Source organism: Scyliorhinus torazame, chromosome 14, assembly GCF_047496885.1.
Source record: "Scyliorhinus torazame isolate Kashiwa2021f chromosome 14, sScyTor2.1, whole genome shotgun sequence".
Classification (NCBI taxonomy): Eukaryota; Metazoa; Chordata; class Chondrichthyes; order Carcharhiniformes; family Scyliorhinidae; genus Scyliorhinus; species Scyliorhinus torazame.
The window spans coordinates 9,354,754-9,375,571 of record NC_092720.1 but is presented as its reverse complement, the minus strand read 5'-3'; the positions used below and the strand labels follow the sequence as shown (position 1 = coordinate 9,375,571).

The 20,818-nt window shown below is 48.8% G+C and overlaps 1 protein-coding gene across 20 annotated transcripts in view; it reads left to right on the top strand.

Moving 5' to 3' along the window:
- LOC140389512 (TRAF2 and NCK-interacting protein kinase-like) overlaps nt 1–20,818 on the top strand; it is a 302,323-nt gene that overhangs the window by 193,836 nt on the left and 87,669 nt on the right. For 12 of the 20 annotated variants that reach the window (XM_072473662.1, XM_072473680.1, XM_072473667.1 and 9 more), the window contains exons 6-13: nt 3,140–3,230; nt 5,158–5,288; nt 9,360–9,414; nt 9,561–9,639; nt 14,594–14,769; nt 17,085–17,151; nt 17,902–18,109; nt 19,307–19,423. In XM_072473662.1, the coding sequence (XP_072329763.1) occupies nt 3,140–3,230; nt 5,158–5,288; nt 9,360–9,414; nt 9,561–9,639; nt 14,594–14,769; nt 17,085–17,151; nt 17,902–18,109; nt 19,307–19,423 (924 nt within the window). Of the gene's footprint in view, nt 1–3,139; nt 3,231–5,157; nt 5,289–9,359; nt 9,415–9,560; nt 9,640–14,593; nt 14,770–17,084; nt 17,152–17,901; nt 18,110–19,306; nt 19,433–20,818 lie in introns of all 20 variants that reach the window. The other 8 variants (XM_072473663.1, XM_072473661.1, XM_072473665.1 and 5 more) reach the window with 1 other exon arrangement.

The window sequence follows — 20,818 nt, the reverse complement described above, 5'->3', positions numbered from 1 at the left end:
ACTTCTGAGGAGAACGAGTTACTGTGGTTGGGGTGTGGCCAATGCTTTGTACAACTTGGTATAACCTCCCCCCTACTGTATTTCAGCCCCTTTAGATAAAGGCCGGTCAGCCTTTCTGATGGCACTTTGCAACTTTGCTTTAGTTTTTAGTCATTTCTATATCTGACCTTCCAGATCCCTTTGCTCCTCTGCAGCTTTAAGTTTCTCACCATTTAATGAAATATTCCAATTTCTCTTTGACCCAAAGTGGATGACCTCATACTTTTCAGGTTGAATTTCCACTGGCCACGGTTTGATACACTGGGATCCCGTGCGTGTGATGAGTGTCAGGGTGAAATGTGGAACAAATACAGATTTAGTGGGTCTGGGCTCGACACGTATCATTGTCCTAAATACGTTGCCCAGTACGTCTCCATTTCGATTGAATTGAATTTGATTTATTGTCACGTGTACCGAGGTACAGTGAAATGTATTGTTCTGTGTACAGTCCAGACAGATTGTTCCATACATGAAAAACCATAGGACATGCATAAATACACAATGTAAATACATAGACATGGACATCGGGTGAGCATACGGAGTGTGGTACTACTCCATAGAGAAGATGTGTGGCGAGATCAGTTCAGTCCATAAGAGGGTCACTCAGGAGCCTGGTAACAGTGGGGAAGAAGCTGTTTTGAATCTGTTAACGTGTGTTCTCAGACTTTTGTACCTCGAGCCCGATGGAAGAAGTTGGAAGAGTGAGTAAGCCGGGTGGGAGGGATCTTTGATTATGCTGCCCGTTTTCCCCAGGCAGCGGGAGGTGTAGATGGTGTCAATGGATTGGAAGTGGGTTTGTGTGATGGACTGGGCGGTGTTCCCGACTCTCTGAAGTTTCTTACGGTCTTGTGCTGAGCAGTTGTCATACCAGGCTGTGATGCAGCCAGATAGGATGCTTTCCATGGTGCATCTGTAAAAGTTGGTAAGGGTTAATGTGGACATGCCGAATTTCCTTAGTTTCCTGAGGAAGTATATGCGCTGTTGTGCTTTCTTGATGAGCACAATATTCATGCTAAATAAAATAGGGAGTGGGGTTTGGGGGTGTAATTCTTTCAGTGAGAAATTATGTAAGTAACGGACAGGGCTGGGATGAGGGGAGTGAGCAACAAGTCATTTCATGGCGGCTGCGTTGGACCTGCAATGTTTGGGGCGTTGTGTGAAAGGGGAGCCGAAACCTCTTTCAATCCCTCTTTGTTACCGCTGATTAATATTGGATAGATTGCTACCTATTAGGAATGATTTGATTTGGGGATGATTTCACACCGTGTCAATTTTGTCCTTGGGTAAGGTAGACTGCCTAATCTTTCTACCGAAATCAGTAACTAGAGGAGACGAGAGGAAAAACCTTGTTATGCAGTGAATGGTTAGGATTTTGAGTGCAGTGCATGATGAGGTACTAGATATAAATTCATAAGAGCTTTGGAAAGGATTTTGGTTAAATACTTCAAAGAGGAAAAATGGCACGGATGTGAGGAAAGAGTGGGGGAGTCAGACTAACTGAATTGTTTTCTGTGGCTTACTGCTAATAATAATAATCTTTATTGTTGCAAGTAGGCTTACATTAACACTGCAATGAAGTTATTGTGAAAAGCCCCTAGCCGCCACATTCCGGCACCTGTTCGGGTACACAGAGGGAGAATTCAGAACATCCAATTCACCTAACAAGCACGTCTTTCGGGACTTGTGGGAGGAAACCGGAGCACCCGGAGGAAACCCACGCAGACATAGAGAGAACGTGCAGACGCCACACAGGCAGTGACCCAAGCCGGGAATCGAACCCGGGACCCTGCCGCTGTGAAGCCACAGTGCTAACCACTGTGCTACCGTGCTGGCTATGTTGTATTAGGTCCGACTCAAGATGAGCACTTGGATTAGTCGGCTCTTTATAAAAATTTTTAAAATTCTTATCTTTGTTTCTGAATTCCTCAGCCCTCCCTGTCTCTGTAATCGCCTCCAGCCCCACAACCTTCCGGAATCTCTCCACTCCTCTATTTCTGAACCTTTGGGCAGTGACGATCATTCCTTCTGCTGCCAAGGCCCTGATCCCTGGATTGCCCTCTCTAATCCTCTCCATTCCTCTCAAAGTTAGTATGCACGTACAAGTAATTAAGAAGGTGAATGGAAAGTTTTCTTTCATTATGAGAGGAATTGAGTACAAAGTAAGAAAGCTGTGCTTCAGTTATCCAGGGCGTTGGATTGACCACAGTTCAAATACTGTGTGCAGTTTTGGTCTCCTTATTTAAGGAAGGATCTAGATGTGTTGGAGGTGGTTCAGAGGCGTTTTGCTACATTGATACCTGGAATGAGCAGGTTGCCTTATGGGAAAGGTTAGACGGACTGGGCTGGTTTCCACTGAGTTCAGAAGAGTGAGGGGATGACTTTATTGAAGTTTCTAAGATCGTGACAAGGTGGACGTGGGAAGGGTGATTGTTTTAAAATTAGGGATCGCCCTTTTCATACAGAATGAGAGAATATTCCACCTTTTTAAAAATGTTTTTATTGGCGTTTTTCATATTTATCAACAATTTGTATATATACATCACACTTTTCTTAACCGTGTTAACGAGAGAATATTTTTGAGTATTGTGCGTCTTTGGAACTCTGCCTCAGAGGTGATGGAGGCAGAATCAGTGAAGATTTTTAAGGCGGAGGTCGACAGATTCTTGTTCGGCAAGGGAATCAAAGGTTATTAGCGGTAGATGGGAATGTGGGACCCGAAATACAAACAGGGCAGCCATGATCTTATTGAATGGCGGAGCAGGCTTGAGGGGCCGAATGGCCTACACCTGTTTCTATTTCGTAAGTCATACATTTGGCATAATGGTTTCAGAAGGCAGTTAGGAGTCAATATTACTGCTGTCTATCTGTGGTCACATCCTGACCAGGTGAGGATGGGGATTTCTTTCCCAAAGGTTCTTTAGTCAACCAGATAGTTCTTCCCCCCCCCAAATATCTGATAGTTACATGGCCACCATTACTGATAGTAACTTTGTATCCAGATTTATTGCTAACCCCTCTCCTTTAGGGTCTAACCCCCCCCCCGGCCAAAGCTTGAACTTCCTGCTGAATATTTAATGACTGCCACATTTTCTGATTCTAGGGCCTAACTCACCTTCATCAGCACAAAGTCATTCACCGGGATATCAAAGGCCAAAATGTCTTGTTGACTGAGAATGCTGAAGTCAAGTTGGGTGAGTTTGATTAATGAGTTTGGTCAAATTTGATTATGCCAGCTTCCTGCTGTGTCTCTCAGAGTGCTCTGCCGTTCTGTCATTTGGTTAGATCATGACTAACTATACCTCAAACCCATTTGCTCACCTGGAGAACTGAAGGATGTGCTTTATTTAGGCTTTCAGAAGGCTTTCGACAACATCTCACATAGCAGATTATTGTGTAACATTAAAGCGCATGGGATTGCGTGTAGTGTCTTGAGATGGATAGACAGCTGTTAGCAGAAAGGAAATAAAAGGTTGGAATAAATGAGTCTTTTTGTGATTGGCAGTGACCAGTGGGGTACCACAGGGATCTGTGCTGGGACCCCAACTGCTCACATTATATATTAATGCTTTGGACGAGGGAGTAGTATCTCAAAATTTGTAGACGATATAAAGTTGGGTGAGAGGGTGAACTGTGAGGAGGATACAGAGATACGTCAGGCTGAATGAGTGGACATATGCATGGTCGATGCAGTGTAAGGTGGATAAATATGGGGCTATCCACTTTGGTGGCAAAAAAAGGAAGGCAGATTATTATTTGAATGGGTGTAAATTGGGAGGTGGATACTCAGTGAGGCCTTGTTGTCCTCATGCATCAGTCGCTGAATGTAAGCGTGCAGGTACAGCAGACAGGAAAGAAGGCAAATGGTATGTTGGCTTCAAAATGAGAGGATTTGAGTATACGAATCGAGATGTTTCACTGCAATTGTATAGGGCATTAGTGAGGCCACACCCGGAGTATTGTGTGCAGTTTTGGTGTCCTTGTCTGAGGAAGGATGTTCTTGCTGTGGAGGGAGTGCAGCAAAGGTTTACCAGGCTGAATGACGGAGCAGGCTCGAAGGGCCGAATGGCCTCCTGCCGCTTCTATTTTCTCTGTATGTTTCGCTGTATGTCTATGTATCCCTTGATCATTACCCAGATAAAATCGATTGCTCTCAAATCTTCAAAATTCCAATTGATCCCTTCACCAAATTCCCAAGATTTATTGTAACATCCGGACAGATCCGCGTGTACATCCCAATATCAGACAGGTGAGGAGATTGATCAGTCAGGTTAGTGAGGAGGCAGCTCGAACTGGGACACTGGAGTGTTGCTCACAACAACCTTCACAAATGTAATTTTTTTCCTCTGGCACCTCTGTGCCATATAATAATAATAATAACCTTTTATTGTTACATGTATGAAGTTACTGTGAAAAGCCCCTAGTCGCCACATCCCGGCATAACCACAGTTTGCTCGTCTTGGAGGAGCAGGAGTCATGAAGGTTCGGTCACTTGATGCATTGTCTCCTACCATGTCTCTTCCCCCGCTCCCCCACCCCTACACTCGTCCATTGGTCATTTGGCACATTTATAAGCACCTTCCCACTCTGTGTTAGAAAGCGGGATTATCAGATTACATGATCCCTGTCCGTCAGTCAGACATCCTTTTCTTTCCAATCTCTGACACTTTGATAAGGTTGCTCTGGTTCTTTCTCCCCCCCCCCCCCCCCCCCCGGTTGGGACTGGAGAGTAATCTTTAACTGTTGGAGACTCCAGGACAATACTAGAGAGTTGGCAACTCCAGGTGATGCAGCGTAAAGAGTTCATGTTTACTATGTAAGATCACAAGACAACAGAGTATTCTGAGAGATAGTTCTATGTGAAGCCTCGTGCTCAGCCTTGTGATGTACATGGTTAGCGGAATCTTGGTAGAATGTTCAATGAAAGTAACACTTACAGCCTTGCATCCTGCAATCTCTATTAATCTTGAGCATCATCATCCAAGACGATCAGTGATGGTAAAAGAGGAGGGAGGGAATTAACTGATTGCCCTTTCCCCTGGCAGTGTCCTCGCGGTAACTGGCATGTCTCGTTTAATCAGGAATATTCTTTAATGCTCTGCACATTTTGATTTGCCATAGTTGACTTTGGGGTGAGCGCCCAGCTTGACCGTACAGTGGGCAGGAGGAACACATTCATTGGCACACCATACTGGATGGCACCTGAAGTGATAGCTTGTGATGAGAATCCAGATGCCACCTATGATTTCAAGGTGAGTGTTGAATCATTTATTTATAAGATGCACTCCCCCCTACTCCCGCCCACAATGTGATTGGGTGCCGTGCGTCGCTGCTGTTATTTTTAAAGTTCGGTCTGGGGGGGTATGGGAACTGGAAAGGTTGCCGTTGATTTCCCGTTGCGATGGTGTACCAAGAGGGGCCTCCATGAGTAGCAAACCTTTTTGAGTTTGAGCTGAGAGTGAGATTCAACATTTCGAGTACGTGCAGCTGAAATTGGTTTTAGGACCAGACGATGTAAGTCCAGCAGCTTCCCCGATAGATATCTGTGCACAAGTTCAGTTGATTTTATAACATGATTCATTTGCATTGTTAGTTTTGCTGGTGTGAATACACTGCTGGATTTATTGGTTTCAGTGCTTTCCCTCTATCCATGATCACCTCACAACTCATATCTATTTTGGCTAAACACCAGCAGCAGGAAAGGCCTGAAGCCAACTTGGTATTAGTTATATGAATACACGTACAGATATAACCAGTCTGTGTCCAAATGCAGCAAGGCCTGGACAATATCCAAGCTTGGGCTAACAAGTGGCAAGTTACATTCGTGCCACACAAGTGCAGAGGAAATACCATCTCCAGCAAGGTAGAATCTAACCATCCCCCCTTGACATTCAATGGCATTACCATTGCTGAATCCCCCATAATCAACATCCTGGAGGTTACCATTGATCAGAAACTGAACTGGACTAGCTACATAAATACTGTGGCTACCAGGGCAGGTCAGAGGCTAGGACTCGTGCAGTCTCCTCTTGATCCCCCCAAGCCTATCCACTATTTACAAGGCACAAGTCAGGAGCGTGGTGGAATACTCACAACTTGTCTGGACGAGTGCAGCTCCAACAACGCTGAAGAAGCTCGACACCATCCAGGACAAAGCTGTCTGCTTGATTGGCATCCCTTCCACAAACATTCACTCCCTCCACCACTGATGATACACTGCAGTAACTCACCAAGGCTCCTTAGGCAGCACCTTCCACACCATGATCACTGCCATCTCGAAGGACAAGGACAGCAGATACCTGGAAACCCCATCAACTGTAAGTTCCGCTCCAAGTCACTCACCACCCTGACTTGGAAATATATCGCCATTCCTTCGCTGTCGCTGAGGCAAAATCCTGGAACTCCTGCCCTAACAGCACAATGGGTGTACCTACACCACCGGGACTGCAGCGGCTCAAGAAAGCAGCTCACCACCAGCTCCTGATGGGCAATAATTATTGGCCTTTACAGCAAAGCCCACATCCCATAAATTCTGACCTTGTGCAATACACAATATAACTGGCATAGAATTTACCCAGTTCAGAAATAGGTCATTCAGCCTAATATACTGCACACGAGCCTCCTCCTTTCCTCTCTTCTACGTATGTTTTTCTCACTTCCCCTTAACTACATCTCTGATGTTTTTCAATTCGCTGGATAGGCCAGCATTGATTGCCCTTGAGAAGGTAGTGTCTTCTTGAACAGCTGCAGACCGTGTGGGACACCCACAGTGCTGTTTGGACAGCTGGGTGGCTTGCTAGGCCATTTCCGAGAGCAGTCAATCACGTGGCTGTCGTCCCAGAGTCCCCTATTTAGGCCGGATCAGGTCATGATGGCAGATTTCCTTCCCTGAAAGACAATAATGAAGCAAAGGGGTTTTTGTGACTATCCAACAGCTCCATGCACCCCATTATTGAGATGAGTCGAAGCCAGATTTGTTTAACTAATTGAATTCAAACTCCTCATCGTCTGTGGTAGCATTTTAACTCGTGTCTCCAGATCATTGGTCCATGGCCACTATGCTAAATATTTCAGCTATTTTCTTTAAAGCTCTGTAGTCCTGCCACATCCAGCTGTGAATGGTGGTGGACAATTAAACAACTCACTGGAGGAGGAGACTCCACAAACATCCCCGTCCTCAATGATGGTGGAGCCCAGAATATCAGAACCAAAGACGACACTGAAGCATTCGCAACAATCTTCAGCCAGAAATGATGACTTGATGATCCATCTGGGTCTCCTCTGGAGGTCCCCAGCATCACAGACGTCCATCTTCAGCCAATTCAATTCACTCCACGTGATGTGAAGAAATGGCTGAATACACTGGATACTGCAAAGGCCCTGGGCTCGGACAATATCCCGTCAATAGTACTGAAGACGTGTGCCCCACACCCCTAGCCAGGCTGTTGCGGTGCAGCTACAACACTGGCACCTACCCGGTGTTCACAGTTACTTCATTACAGTGTTAATGTAAGCCGACTTGTGACGATAATAAAGATTATTATTATTATTAATTGCCCAGGTGTGTCCTGTACACAAGAAACAGGACAAATCCAACCCAGCCAATTACCGCCCTGTCAGTCTCCTCTCCATCAACAGAGCTATCAAGCGGCACTTACTCAGCAATAACCTGCTCACGGACGCTCAGTTTGGGTTCTGCCAGGGTCACTCAGCTCCTGACCTCATTACAACCTTGCTTCAAACATGGACAAAGGAGCTGAAAGCCAGAGGTGAGGTGAAAGTGACTGCCCTCGACATCAAGGCAGCATTTGACCGAGTGTGGCATCAAGGAGCCCGAGCTAAACTGGAGTCAATGGGAATCAGGGGGAAAACTCTCCGCTGGTTGGAGTCATACCCGGCACAAAGGAAGAGGGTGGTGGTGGTTGGAGGTCAATCATCTCAGCTCCAGGACATCACTGCGTGAGTTCCTCAGGGTCGTGTCCTCGGCCCGACCATCTTCAGCTGCTTCATCAATGACCTTCCATCATAAGGTCAGAAGTGGGGATGTTTGCGGATGACTGCACAATGTTCAGCACCATTCGTGACTCCTCAGATACTGAAGCAGTCCCTGTCCAAATGCAGCAAGACTTGGGCAATGCCCAGGCTCGGGCTGACAAGTGGCAAGTTACATTCACACCACACAAGTGCCAGGCAATGACTATCTCCTACAAGAGAGAACTATCGCCCCGACAAGAGTAGGTCAGAGGCTGGGAATCCTGCGGCAAGTAACTCACCTCCCAACTCTCCGAAACCTGTCCACCATCTACAAGGCATAAGTCAGGGGTGTGATGGAATACTCTCCACTTGCCTGGATGAGTGCAGCTCGACAACTCTGAAGATGCGCGACACCATCAATGACACCTGATCGACATCCCTTCCACAAACATTCACTCTCTCCATCACCGGGTCACCATGGCAGCCGTGTGTACCATCTACAAGATGCACCGCAGGAACACACCAAGGTTCCTTAGACAGCACCGTCCAAACCCCGCGACCACTACCATCTTGAAGGACAAGAGCAGCAGGTGCATGGGAGAATTCCACCGCCTGGAGGTTCCCCTCCATGTCACTCACCATCCTGATTTGGAAATATATCACCGTTCCTTCACTGTCGCTGGGGTAACATCCTGGAACTCCCTCCCTAACAGCACAGTGGGTGTACCTACACCACATGGACTGCAGTGGTTCAGGAAGGCAGCTCACCACCACTTTCTCCAAGGGAAATTAGGGATGGACAATAAATACTGGCCCAACCAGCATCCCGTAAATGAATTTTTAAAAAACAGTCCACGTTTTAGCGTGTTCCACATTCTTACACTCTGAGCATCAATCAATGGAAATATTCCTCGGGAAATGCAAACTCTGGGTGGGATTTTCCGCACCCCACCCGCAGCGTGTTTTGCAGAGACAGCCGACCAATGGCTGGAGGCGGGATCATCATGTCCCGCCACTCTCATCCGACGGTTCCGTCATCCGCACCCTTTTCCACCGGGAAACCTATGGCGGAAAGCGGGGTGGGGGGGGGGGGGAGAGGAATCGCCCTTTGCAGAATTGGAAGTTCCCGCCATCAGGAACGGGCGGAGAATTCTGGCCACTGTCTTTCCTCTTGACTTTATTGAATGGGCAACCTGCAGTTTCTGTCCTTACCGCATGACCCCCCCCCCCCCCCCCCCCCCCCCCCACCTGCACCACCACCCTCTGTTCGAGGGAATACAGCCGAATATTTTAATCAAGGTGTTTTTGTATAAACCATTTTCTTACCATCCCTCTATTTGTGTTGACAGAGTGATTTGTGGTCTTTGGGGATCACAGCTATGGAAATGGCAGAAGGCGCTCCACGTAAGTCTATCCTTGGCCCTGTCCCTCGGTCGGAACTGTGCAATCATGTCCTGTTTCTTTTTTTTCCCCTTGTCTGCCTTCTCCCTTGCTTGTCTTGATTCCTCCTGTTGTCCCTCAGTCACGCTCTCTCTATCTTTATCCTGCAGCGCTGTGTGACATGCACCCGATGAGGGCGCTCTTTCTCATCCCCAGGAACCCTCCGCCTCGACTAAAGTCGAAGAAATGGTGAGTATTACAGAGCTGAGTGTCCAGGGACTGTGTGTGTTTCTGATATCATGTTCTAAAATTATAAAAAGAATATAGAGACTCTGGATGAGGTGTAGGAGAGGTTTGCAATGATATAACCAGAAATTAGGAGATATTGTCACCAGGCAACAATTGACAGGCTGGGTCAGAAGGCTGCGGGGTGACTTGTTAGAGATCTTGAAAACTGCGTGAAATGTTTTCATTGAATCCCGACAGTTCAAAAGAAGGCCACGCAGCCCATCGAGTCTCCACCAACCCGACCTGGGCCCACTCCCTCACCCTATGCCCACAACCCCAGCTAACCTGCACATCTGGGAGGAAACCGGAGCACCCGGAGGAAACCCACGCAGACAGGGGGAGAACGTGCAGACTCCGCACAGTCACCCGAGGCAACTCCACTCCGCAACTCCAGTTACCCACTTTTTCATCACATCCCTTGCACCCTTCCCAGTCTCGACACTCGCGAACTGACCCCGGCCTTTACAATCTGTGTAGGGGAGAGATCCAGATTTCCACTACCTTTGTGAAGAAGCGTTTCTTCATTTTCTTCCTGAATGGACACATTCTGATATTTGTACTTGATTTCTCCCCGGACGAAATAGTTCAATAATAATAATTTTTATTAGTGTCACAAGTAGGCTTACATTAACACTGCAATGAAGTTACTGTGAAAAGCCCCTAGTCGCCGACATTCCGGGGCCTGTTCAGGTGCGCAGAGGGAGAATTCAGAATGTCCAAATTCGCTTCTCCTTGTCCACCCGATTGAATCTTTTAGTTATTTTCGAGATCTCAATCTGACTCTCCCATGCCTGAACTCCAGGGCCCTGCAATTTCCCTTGAACCATCCGGCCCAAAATTTAGTAACAAGTTCCCACGTGAGTAACATTGTCAAATGCTTTCGACGTTCCATTTACATCTATATAATCACCACTTCAAAAACCAATATCCCTCACACTTGTCTTGCACCACTGACAGGGTCCCGATCCCCGTTTAACTCCAGAAGCTGAGATTAATTACAGAACCACAGAATTGTTCCACACAGAATGAGGCTGTTCAGCCCACTGTGTCTTCACCAGCCCCCCCTCCCCCCCCCACCCCCCCCCCCCGCCCTAATCCTGCACATTCTTCCTTTTTAGATAACAATCTAATTCCCTTTTGAACGCCTTCATTGAACTATTGCCCTTTGATGATTAATGGCATTACCATCGCTGAATCCCCCAATATCAACATCCTGCGGGTTAACCATTGATCAGAAGGGAACTAGATTAACCATATAAATACTGTGGTTAGAAGAGCAGGTCAGAGACTAGCAATCCTGTGGCCAGTAATTCTCATCCTGACTTCCCAAAGCCTGTCTGCAAATCTCCAAGGCACAAGTCAGGAGTGCGTTGGAATACTCTCTCCATGTCTGGACAAAGCAGACCGCTTGATTGGCACTCCATCCACAAACATTCAATCCCTCCATCATCGATGCACAGTAACAGCCGTGTGTACCATCTACAAGATGCACCGCAGTAACTCACTGAGGTTCCTTGGGCTGCACCTTCCACATCCACCACCACTGCCATCTAGAAGGACAAGAGCAGCAGATACCTGGGAACCCCACCGCCTGGAGGTGCCCCTCCAAGTCACTCACCACCCTGACTTGGAAATATATCGGCCGTTCCTTCACTGTCGCTGGGCCAATGAATCTTTAAAGAAATGAAGCAATCTGGGACATTAGTACTCAGGGGCAGGATAAGGAAGTAATCTGGAAATCAGTAGGGTGTAAAGGGAGTTACTTGGGCTGGTACATGGTTGGGAAATGAAATTCCACTGGGATTGGTACTGAGAACACTGTTCACCTCTTTGCATGAAGTGGTTTGGATTCGGTACACTTTCAAAGTTTGCAGTAAACACCAAAATTGTGAGGGATGATAGAATGCAGAAATTAAAAATTAAGAAGACTGAAGAAAGGTGTAGTTTATACAGAAGAGAAAGTAGCAGAACACATCAATAAACTTGCACAGCGAGCGTGTAATTAGTAAGCGTGAGATGGTGCATTTTGGTCACAACGATGAGGAAACTATCCAGCGTGGAAAATAGTGTATCAATGGGACGGGAGAGGAGGGACCTGACAGGATAGATACACCAATCACTAACAGTAGCAACAGAGATTAAAGAGCAAAACTAGGATTCTCTTTAGCAATAAGAGTGGAAAGGTAGAGAAGTTTTATGTTAAGCTTATGACAACACTTGAAGTGCTGTAAGAAGGATATGGAGAAGGTGCAAATGGTGCAAAAAAGATTGACGAAGGATGATAGGAGACCTGCGAGATTATAACTATCCAGGCAGATTGAATAAACGCTCTTTCTTTGGAAAATTAAACCGTGAGATAAAATGATGGAAGATTTTTAAATTCTGAAGGGACTGACAGTGCAGAAGGAGGCCATTCGGCCCATCGAGTCTGCACCGGCTCTCGGAAAGAGCACCCTACCCAAGCCCACACCACCCTATACAAAGATAGGTGGAGGGGCAGGTAGTATGGAGGAGGTGGGGAGGCTGCAGAAAGATTTAGACAGTTTAGGAGAGTGGTCCAAGAAATGGCTGATGAAATTCAACGGGGGCAAGTGCGAGGTCTTGCACTTTGGAAAAAAGAATAGAGGCATGGACTATTTTCTAAACGGTGACAAAATTCATAATGCTGAAGTGCAAAGGGACCTGGGAGTCCTAGTCCAGGATTCTCTAAAGGTAAACTTGCAGGTTGAGTCCGTAATTAAGAAAGCAAATGCAATGTTGTCATTTATCTCAAGAGGCTTGGAATATAAAAGCAGGGATGTACTTCTGAAGCTTTATAAAGCACTAGTTAGGCCCCATTTAGAATACTGTGAGCAATTTTGGGCCCCACTCCTCAGGAAGGACATACTGGCACTGGAGCGGGTCCAGCGGAGATTCACACGGATGATCCCACGAATGGTAGGCCTAACATACGATGAACGTCTGAGGATCCTGGGATTATATTCATTGGAGTTTAGGAGGTTGAGGGGAGATCTAATAGAAACTTACAAGATAATGAATGGGTGGACGTAGGGAAGTTGTTTCCATTAGCAGGGGAGACTAGGACCCGGGGGCACAGCCTTAGAATAAAAGGGAGTCACTTTAGAACAGAGATGAGGAGAAATTTCTTCAGTCAGAGAGTGGTGGGTCTGTGGAATTCATTGCCACAAAGGGCGGTGGAGGCCGGGACGTTGTTCTTTGTTCTTTGTTTGTTGAGTGTCTTTAAGACAGAAGTTGATAAATTCTTGATTTCTCGAGGAATTAAGGGCTACGGAGAGAGAGCGGGTAAATGGAGTTGAAATCAGCCATGATTGAATGGTGGAGTGGACTCGATGGGCCGAATGGCCTTACTTCCGCTCCTAGGTCTTATGGTCTATCCCCATAACCCAGTAACCCCACTCAACCAACACTAAGGGCAACTTTTGGACACTCAGGGCAATTTATCATGGCCAATCCACCTAACCTGTACATCTTTGGACTGTGGGAGGAAACCGGAGCACCCGGAGGAAACCCACGCACACACTGGGAGGATGTGCAGACTCCGCACAGACAGTGACCCAGCCGGGAATCGAACCTGGGACCCTGGGAGCTGTGAAGCAATTGCGCTAACCACTATGCTACCGTGCTGCATGCACATAAGGGGTTAATGGGTAGATAGCAGCACAACAGGTGTTTCATTTGTGGAGGTGTTCAAAACTAGCAACCATAAATCTAAGACCGTCTGAATCAAACGGAGAATTCAGGATCACACACTACACCCAGGGTGTGCTGAGGATGTGGAATACGCTGCACAGGGATTAGTTGAGGACAATAGAATAGAGTTTGAGGGGAAAATATTAAACCCAAGAAAGGAATAGAAGGTTAAGTTGATGGAGATAAGGGGTTAAATTCTCCCGAGACGGCGCGATGTCTGCCGACTGGCGCCCAAAACGGCGCCAATCAGACGGGCATCGCGCCGCCCCAAAGGTGCGGAATGCTCCGCATCTTTGTGGGCCGAGCCCCAACATTGAGGGGCTAGGCCGACGCCGGAGGGATTTACGCCCCGCCAGCTGCCGGAAATGGCGTTCGTTGCCCCGCCAGCTGGCGCGGAAATGACATGTCGGGGCGGCGCATGCGCGGGAGCGTCAGCGGCCGCTGACAGTTTCCCGCGCATGCGCAGTGGGGAGAGTCACTTCCGCCTCCGCCATGGTGGAGGCCGTGGCGGAGGCGGAAGCGGAAGGGAAAGAGTGCCCTCACGGCACAGGCCCGCCCGTGGATCGGTGGGCCCCGATCGCGGGCCAGGCCACCGTGGGGGCACTCCCCGGGGTCAGACCCCCCCCCCCCCCCCCCCCCCCCCCCAGGACCCCGGAGCCCACCCACGCCGCCTGGTCCCGCCGGTAAATACCAACTTTAATTTACGCCGGCGGGATAGGCAATTCCTGGGCGGGACTTCGACCCATCCGGGCCGGAGAATTGAGCGGGGGGTTCCGCCAACCGGCGCGGCCCGATTCCCGCCCCCACCCAATCTCCGGTACCGGAGACTTCGGCGGGCGGCGGGGGCAGGATTAAATGACGCCCGAGGGCTGGGACGCGGTGTGTGTGGAGCATAAACACTAATATAGACCAGTTGCCATGTTTCTGTGCTGTGGATATGATGCAAGTTTGAGGCTGTTGTTTCATTGAAGATTTGAAGATTATGAAGGAGATTGACTAAACCGATCGAGACAATTTATTGACTGTGATAAAAGGGTGAAAGCACAGGACATGTAATGTGGACATTTGAAAGCAACATAGGGAACCTCTTCACCTTTGAGCTAGTTCACAGAATGCATTGGGTGGTGCCCGGGCTGCGTTGACACTAGTCACCTGGTGAGAATCTCTCTCGCTCAGCTTGATGCTCTCCCTAACTCTTCCCCAGGACAAAGAAGTTTGTGTCTTTCATCGAGGGGTGTTTGGTGAAGAATCACGGGCAGAGGCCTGCCACAGATCAGCTGCTGAAACATCCCTTCATCAGGGACCAAGCCAACGAGAGGCAAATCCGGATCCAGCTGAAGGACCACATTGACCGGACCAAGAAGAAGAGGGGAGAGAAAGGTGGGTGAAGGTTTGGAGCAGCAATTGCTGGGCACCCTGTGGTTTCTGCGTGCATGGATTGGCATGGCAGGAAGAGGAGACCCAAACATTTGGTTAATTTGTTCCTGGAGAAACTAAACCTGAAGCTGAAACCAAAGCAAAAATGCTGGAAAATCTCAGCGGGTCTGGCAGCTTCTGTAGGGAGAGAAAAGAGCTAACGTTTCGAGTCCAATGACTCTTTGACAAAGGGTCATATGGACTCGAAACGTTAGCTCTTTTCTCTCCCTACAGATGCTGCCAGACCTGCTGAGATTTTCCAGCATTTTCGCTTTGGTTTCAGATTCCAGCATCCGCAGTAGTTTTATTTATCTAGCTGAAACCAGCAGGATGAGTCTTTTTAATCTATTCTCAGCATACATTTATCATCGGCAATGTCTCTCATTTTTAAAAACCTCATTCCCATATTCCAAACCTTCCCTGGCCCTATTCCTCCCTATCTCTGTAACCTCCTCCAGACCTTACAACACTCCCCATCTCTCTACCTCCTCCAGCCCCTACACCCCTCCCTACTTTTGTAAACACCTGCAACCCCTACACCCCTCCCTATTTCTGTAACCTCCTCAAGCTCCTACAACCCTCCCTATCTCTGTAACCTCCCCCAGCTCCAGTAACCCTCCCTATCCCCTTAAACCTCATCCAGCTCCCACAACCCTCCTCATCTCTGTCACCTCCAACTTTACTTTCCAGGGGCGACGTTCTCCGACCCCCCGCCGGGTCGGAGAATCGCCGGGGGCTGGCGTGAATCCCGCCCCCCGCCGGTTGCCGAAGCCTCCGGCATATCCGGCGGGGGCGGGAATCGCGCCGCGCCAGTTGGCGGGCCCCCCCGCTTGATTCTCCGGCCCAGATGGGCCAAAGTCCCGCCGATAAATTGCCTTACCTTACCGGCGGGACAAGGCGGCGTGGGCGGGGTCCTGGGGGCGGCGCGGGGCGATCTGACCCCGGGGGGTGCCCCCATGGTGGCCTGGCCCGCGATCGGGGCCCACCGATCCGCGGGCGGGCCTGTGCCGTGGGGGCACTCTTTCCCTCCCGCCTCCGCCACGGTCTCCACCATGGCGGAGGTGGAAGAGACTCCCTCCACTGCGCATGCGTGGGAAACTGTCAGCGGCCGCTGACGCTCCCGCGCATGCGCCGCCCGGAGATATCATTTCCGCGCCAGCTGGCGGGGAAACAAACGCCATTTCCGCCAGCTGGCGGGGCGGAAATTCCTCCGGTGCCGGCCTAGCCCCTCAATGTTGGGGCTCGGCCCCCAAAGATGTGGAGCATTCCGCAACTTTGGGGCGGCGCGATGCCCGTCTAATTGGCGCCGTTTTGGGCGCCAGTCGGCGGACATCGCGCCGTTTCCGGAGAATTTCGCCCCTTGTCTCTGTGACCTTCTCCAGACTCTGCAATCCTCCCCATCTTTTGATCTCCTCCACCCCTCCCTATCTTTGTGACACCCTCCAATCCTGAGAACCCCCCCCCCCCCGCCAAAGATACCTCAACATTACCAATTCTGGTCTTTTATGTGTCTCAGTTTATCATGACTCCACTATTGGCGGCTGTGCCTTCAGCCTCAACTCTGGCAAACCATTCTGTCCAGATCTGCTTTTCCCCTTTCAGATGTTCCTTAAAATTTATCTATTTTATTTCTTTACTTGCCTCAGTGTCAAACCTTAAGCACATTGCTGTGGACACATGGAGACATTTTACTATGATGAAGATACTATATAAATGCAAGATATTTGGTCCCTTTTCATTCTTTCTTGGAATCATAGAATCCCTATAGTGCAGACGGGGGAAATTTAGCCCATGGAGTTTGCACCTATCCTATGAAAAAGACCCAACCCATGTCCACTCCGCCACCCCATCCCGTAGCCCCACCGAACCTACACATCTTTGGACTTTGGGAGGAAATCGGAGCAAACCCGGGGAGAAAGTGCAAACTCCACACAGTCACCCAAGTCTGGAATTGAACCTGGGTCCCCGGCGCTGTGATGCAGCAGTGCTAACCACTGTGCCGCATCGCGGGATGCGGCCATCGTTGCTCATCCCTAATTGCCCTTGAGAAGGTGGTGGTGAGCTGTTGTCTTGCACCGCTGCAGTCCATGTGGTGTAGGTACACCCACAGTGCTGTTAGGGAGGGAGTTCCAGCATTTTGACCCAGTGGCAGTGAAGGAACGGCCGATATATTTCCAAGTCAGGATGGTGATTAGCTGGGGGGCGGGGGCGGGTTTGGAAGTTGCTATCAAAGGTTAGAGTCGGCTAAAATAATGTGTGACCTTATCTGCTTACCTTAGATGAGACCGAATATGAGTACAGTGGAAGTGAGGAAGAGGAGGAGGACAATGAATCAGGAGAACGAAGGTAAGCAAGGAGGAAGTGAATGGAGGGCACTGGAGGACCCTTTTATTACTTTGAGTCTGTTTCCTTGAGTTTTTGTTGAATTGAGTGAAACCTTGTGTAGACTCTTTGTCCTTGGTGGTTCAGTGAGTGATACACCCAGCTGTATCAGAAGGAGAGTTTAATTTGCATCCAGAAGACTTGAGCCTGTGATCCGAGATGACACTCAATGCCACACTGAAGAGACGCTGCACTGTCAGAGGTGATCTGTTGCAGTTATGAATTGCATTTGAAGCTCTTTCTACCCCCATCGGGTGGACACAGTTTCTTGGGACTCATATTTATCCCTGAATTAATGTCACTGAAACTGGTGATCTCGTCATTGAACACGTGATTTGGGGGGATTTTGCTCTGCACAGATCTGGCGACTGTATTTCCTCCGTCACAACAGTGAATACATGGCAGAACGTTCTTCATTGCTGGAAAGGGCTTTGGGGCATGGAGCTGGTAAACCGTGCAATCGCAATGAAATTCTACACAGACATGATTGTAATCTGCAGCCCATTCATAGAATGTTTCTGTCACTGAGGTCAGGCAACAGATAGTTGCTCAGTTGTGGGCCTCACTCAATCCAGCTGCAACGTAGCCTCATGGTTTGCTTCCAGCTCCCCTGATGGCTCGAAATTTAACTATTGCATTTCTACGCCCTCCCCAACGCTCTTCCACCCCACCTCTCCCAAACCCCCCCCCCTAAATCCTTGATCCTACATGCAGCTCCATCGTAAACCTGCCTGGAGAGTCAACCCTGCGCCGAGACTTCCTGCGGCTGCAGTTGGCCAACAAGGAAAGGTCAGAGGCCATAAAACGGCAACAACTCCAGGAGCAGCAGCAGCGGGAGAACGAGGAGCACAAGCGCCAACTGCTAGCCGAACGGCAGAGACGCATTGAGGAGCAGAAGGAACAACGGCAGAGATTGGAGGAGGTAACCGGGTTTGGCGAGGGCAGTCACTCTTTAGGGTGCTAATTCTTGCTGCAGGTTTTTGTTCAGAAAGCTGCCTGTGTGGGCCTTCAGATGAGGGTAACTGCTGGTAGACTATTTGGCCATGGTTTGCATCACAAAAGGTCCAAGCCCAGTCACATTTTCAACCAAGGTCCACGTATTTGCACGTTGTAGAGGCCCCATTCCCCCCCCCCCCCCCCCCCTCTCCCTGGATTATGTAAAAAGTTCAGCAACATTGTTTTGAAGAGGAGCAGGAACGTTCTGCCCAAAGTCTTGGAACCAACATTTATCCCTCAACCAACTTCACTAATGGACAGGCTATCCAATCATTATCGCATTGCTGTTTGTGGGAGCTTGCTGCTCGCAAAATGGCTGCCACATTTTCTCCATTGTAAGAGTGACAAGACTTCGAAAAGGACCTCATTGGCTGTTGAGCACGTGATTTATGCTGAATCTCTGGCAGGCTCCTGCAGAAACCGCTTTACAGCTTTCAGCTTGCGAAAGAACTAAACTCAAAACTGCCTGCATCAGACCTGGGCTCCTCCCAACAATCACATCATCTCCATTCCACTGAAATCCCGTGACCTACTTGCTTGAGTTTAAACGTAATGTCTTTAATTATCTACTTCCTGAGGAATCCCCAGAAATCATGACAAAATCCCATTAAGCCTCATCTTGTAAACATGAACAAGGTTGGACAGAAGGATTACCTCATGTTTATGACATCTTAATTGCACCTTTTGCAGCCACAGTGTCTGTCTTTCTTTCTTTTAAAACAGGATTTTGGGAAAAAATATTATTGCAGCAGATATATACACATCCTAAACCAGGCTTTTACAAAAATATTTTTTTTTAAAGTTTTTGTTTTAAATTTAGAGTACCCAATTCGTTTTTCCAATTAAGGGGCAATTTAGCGTGTTCAATCCACCTGCCCTGCACATCTTTGGGTTGTGGGGGTGAATCCCACACAAACACGGGGAGAACGTGCAAACTCCACACGGACAGTGACCCAGAGCCGGGATCGAACCTGGGACCTCGGCGGCGTGAGGCAGCAGTGCTAACCACTGCGCTGCCGTGCTGCCCACTTTTACAAAAATATTCCTGCAGCAGATACATACAAGACAATATATACATGCCAATTTATTCCATTCATCACAATTCCTCTCTCTGGCATTGCAGCAACAAAAGAGAGACCGGGAGCACAGGAAGCAGCAGGAACGAGAGCAGAGAAGGCGTTATGAGGAGGTGGAACGGCTCAAACAGGAGGAAGAACGACGCCTGGCTGACCGAGAGCAGGTAAGCACGGTGTGTGAGTTAATGTTTTAAAATCCTGTGTTTTAAGGCTGAATATTGAACCTAGGGAATGCAATCCTCCCAACACCCGTTTCAACATCTGTTTCTGACGAATCCCGTGTTTCCCAATCTTCCAGCCACCAGAGCTGCCATTTTTACCCAGTGCATTCTGGGCTGCGTGGTGCAGTGGGGTCCACTAAAAAATTGAAGTTGAATTCTCAAACTGGTGGGACTTGAACTTGAGTTCTCTGCACCATTGCCTTTTCCCCAAACCAGCGCGTGCCTGCTTAACACTTTTCAAAGACCCCCACACCCTTTCTCCCTCTTCCTAGTGGTCCTGGCTCCAAGTGCAGCAGGACAATGTCCGCCTCGGAGTCCTGGGTAATAGGCTGAAACGCTATCGACCTTCAGTCTCCCTGCGATGCCAAAACCTCCCCACCCCAGCTGAAAGTCTTTGGGTGGGAGAAAATCAGGATTTTGTACCACGACGAGGAGGCAGGTTAGAGGAATAGGAGGAAGCCCGTTCACCATCTTGGATCTCGGACAGTCAGATGACAGCAGGTCTGCACCCGGACCTCATTTACATGTATTTGCTCCACATCGCTCAGTACCCTCACCCAACCAATCACCATCGCTCTTGAAAGCTTCAGCTGGTTGCCGCAGGGTCTTTGGTGGGAGCAGTGGGTGCCAGATTTCCACTGTCATTGGTGTTTTCTAACATCACCAGTGAATGATCTGTAATAATGATATAATAATCATTATTATTGTCACAAGTAGGCTTGCACTGGGGGAGAATTATAATAATAGCTTATTGTCACAAGTAGGCTTGCACTGGGGGAGAATTATAATAATCGCTTATTGTCACGAGTAGGCTTCAATGAAGTTATTGTGAAAAGCCCCTAGTCGCCACATTCCGGCGCCTGTTCGGGGAGGCTGGTACGGGAATTGAACCCGCGCTGCTGGCCTTGTCTGCATTACAAGCCAGCTGTTTAGCCCACTGTGCTAAACCAGCCCCTGGAATTCAGAATGTCCAAATTATCTAACAGCACGTCTTTCGGGACTTGCGGGAGGAAACCGGAGCATCCGGAGCAAACCCACGCAGACACTGGGAGAACGTGCAGACTCCGCACAGGCAGTGACCCAAGCCGGGAATCGAACCCGGGTCCCCGGCGCTGTGAAGCAACAGTGCTAACCACTGTGCTACCGTGCCCTAATTTTAAAATTCTGCTTCCTCTTTCTGCACCACCACCGCCGCAGGAGGGAATAGATTATTTATCGACCCTGTCGAATCCTTTAGTCACCTCTCACCCCGTAATCCTGTGCAGCGCAGAGGATGCAGAGTGGGGGGTCTGCAGCGTAGGTGGGGAGAAACAGTTCCCGTCCGGGGAAGGATTGAAA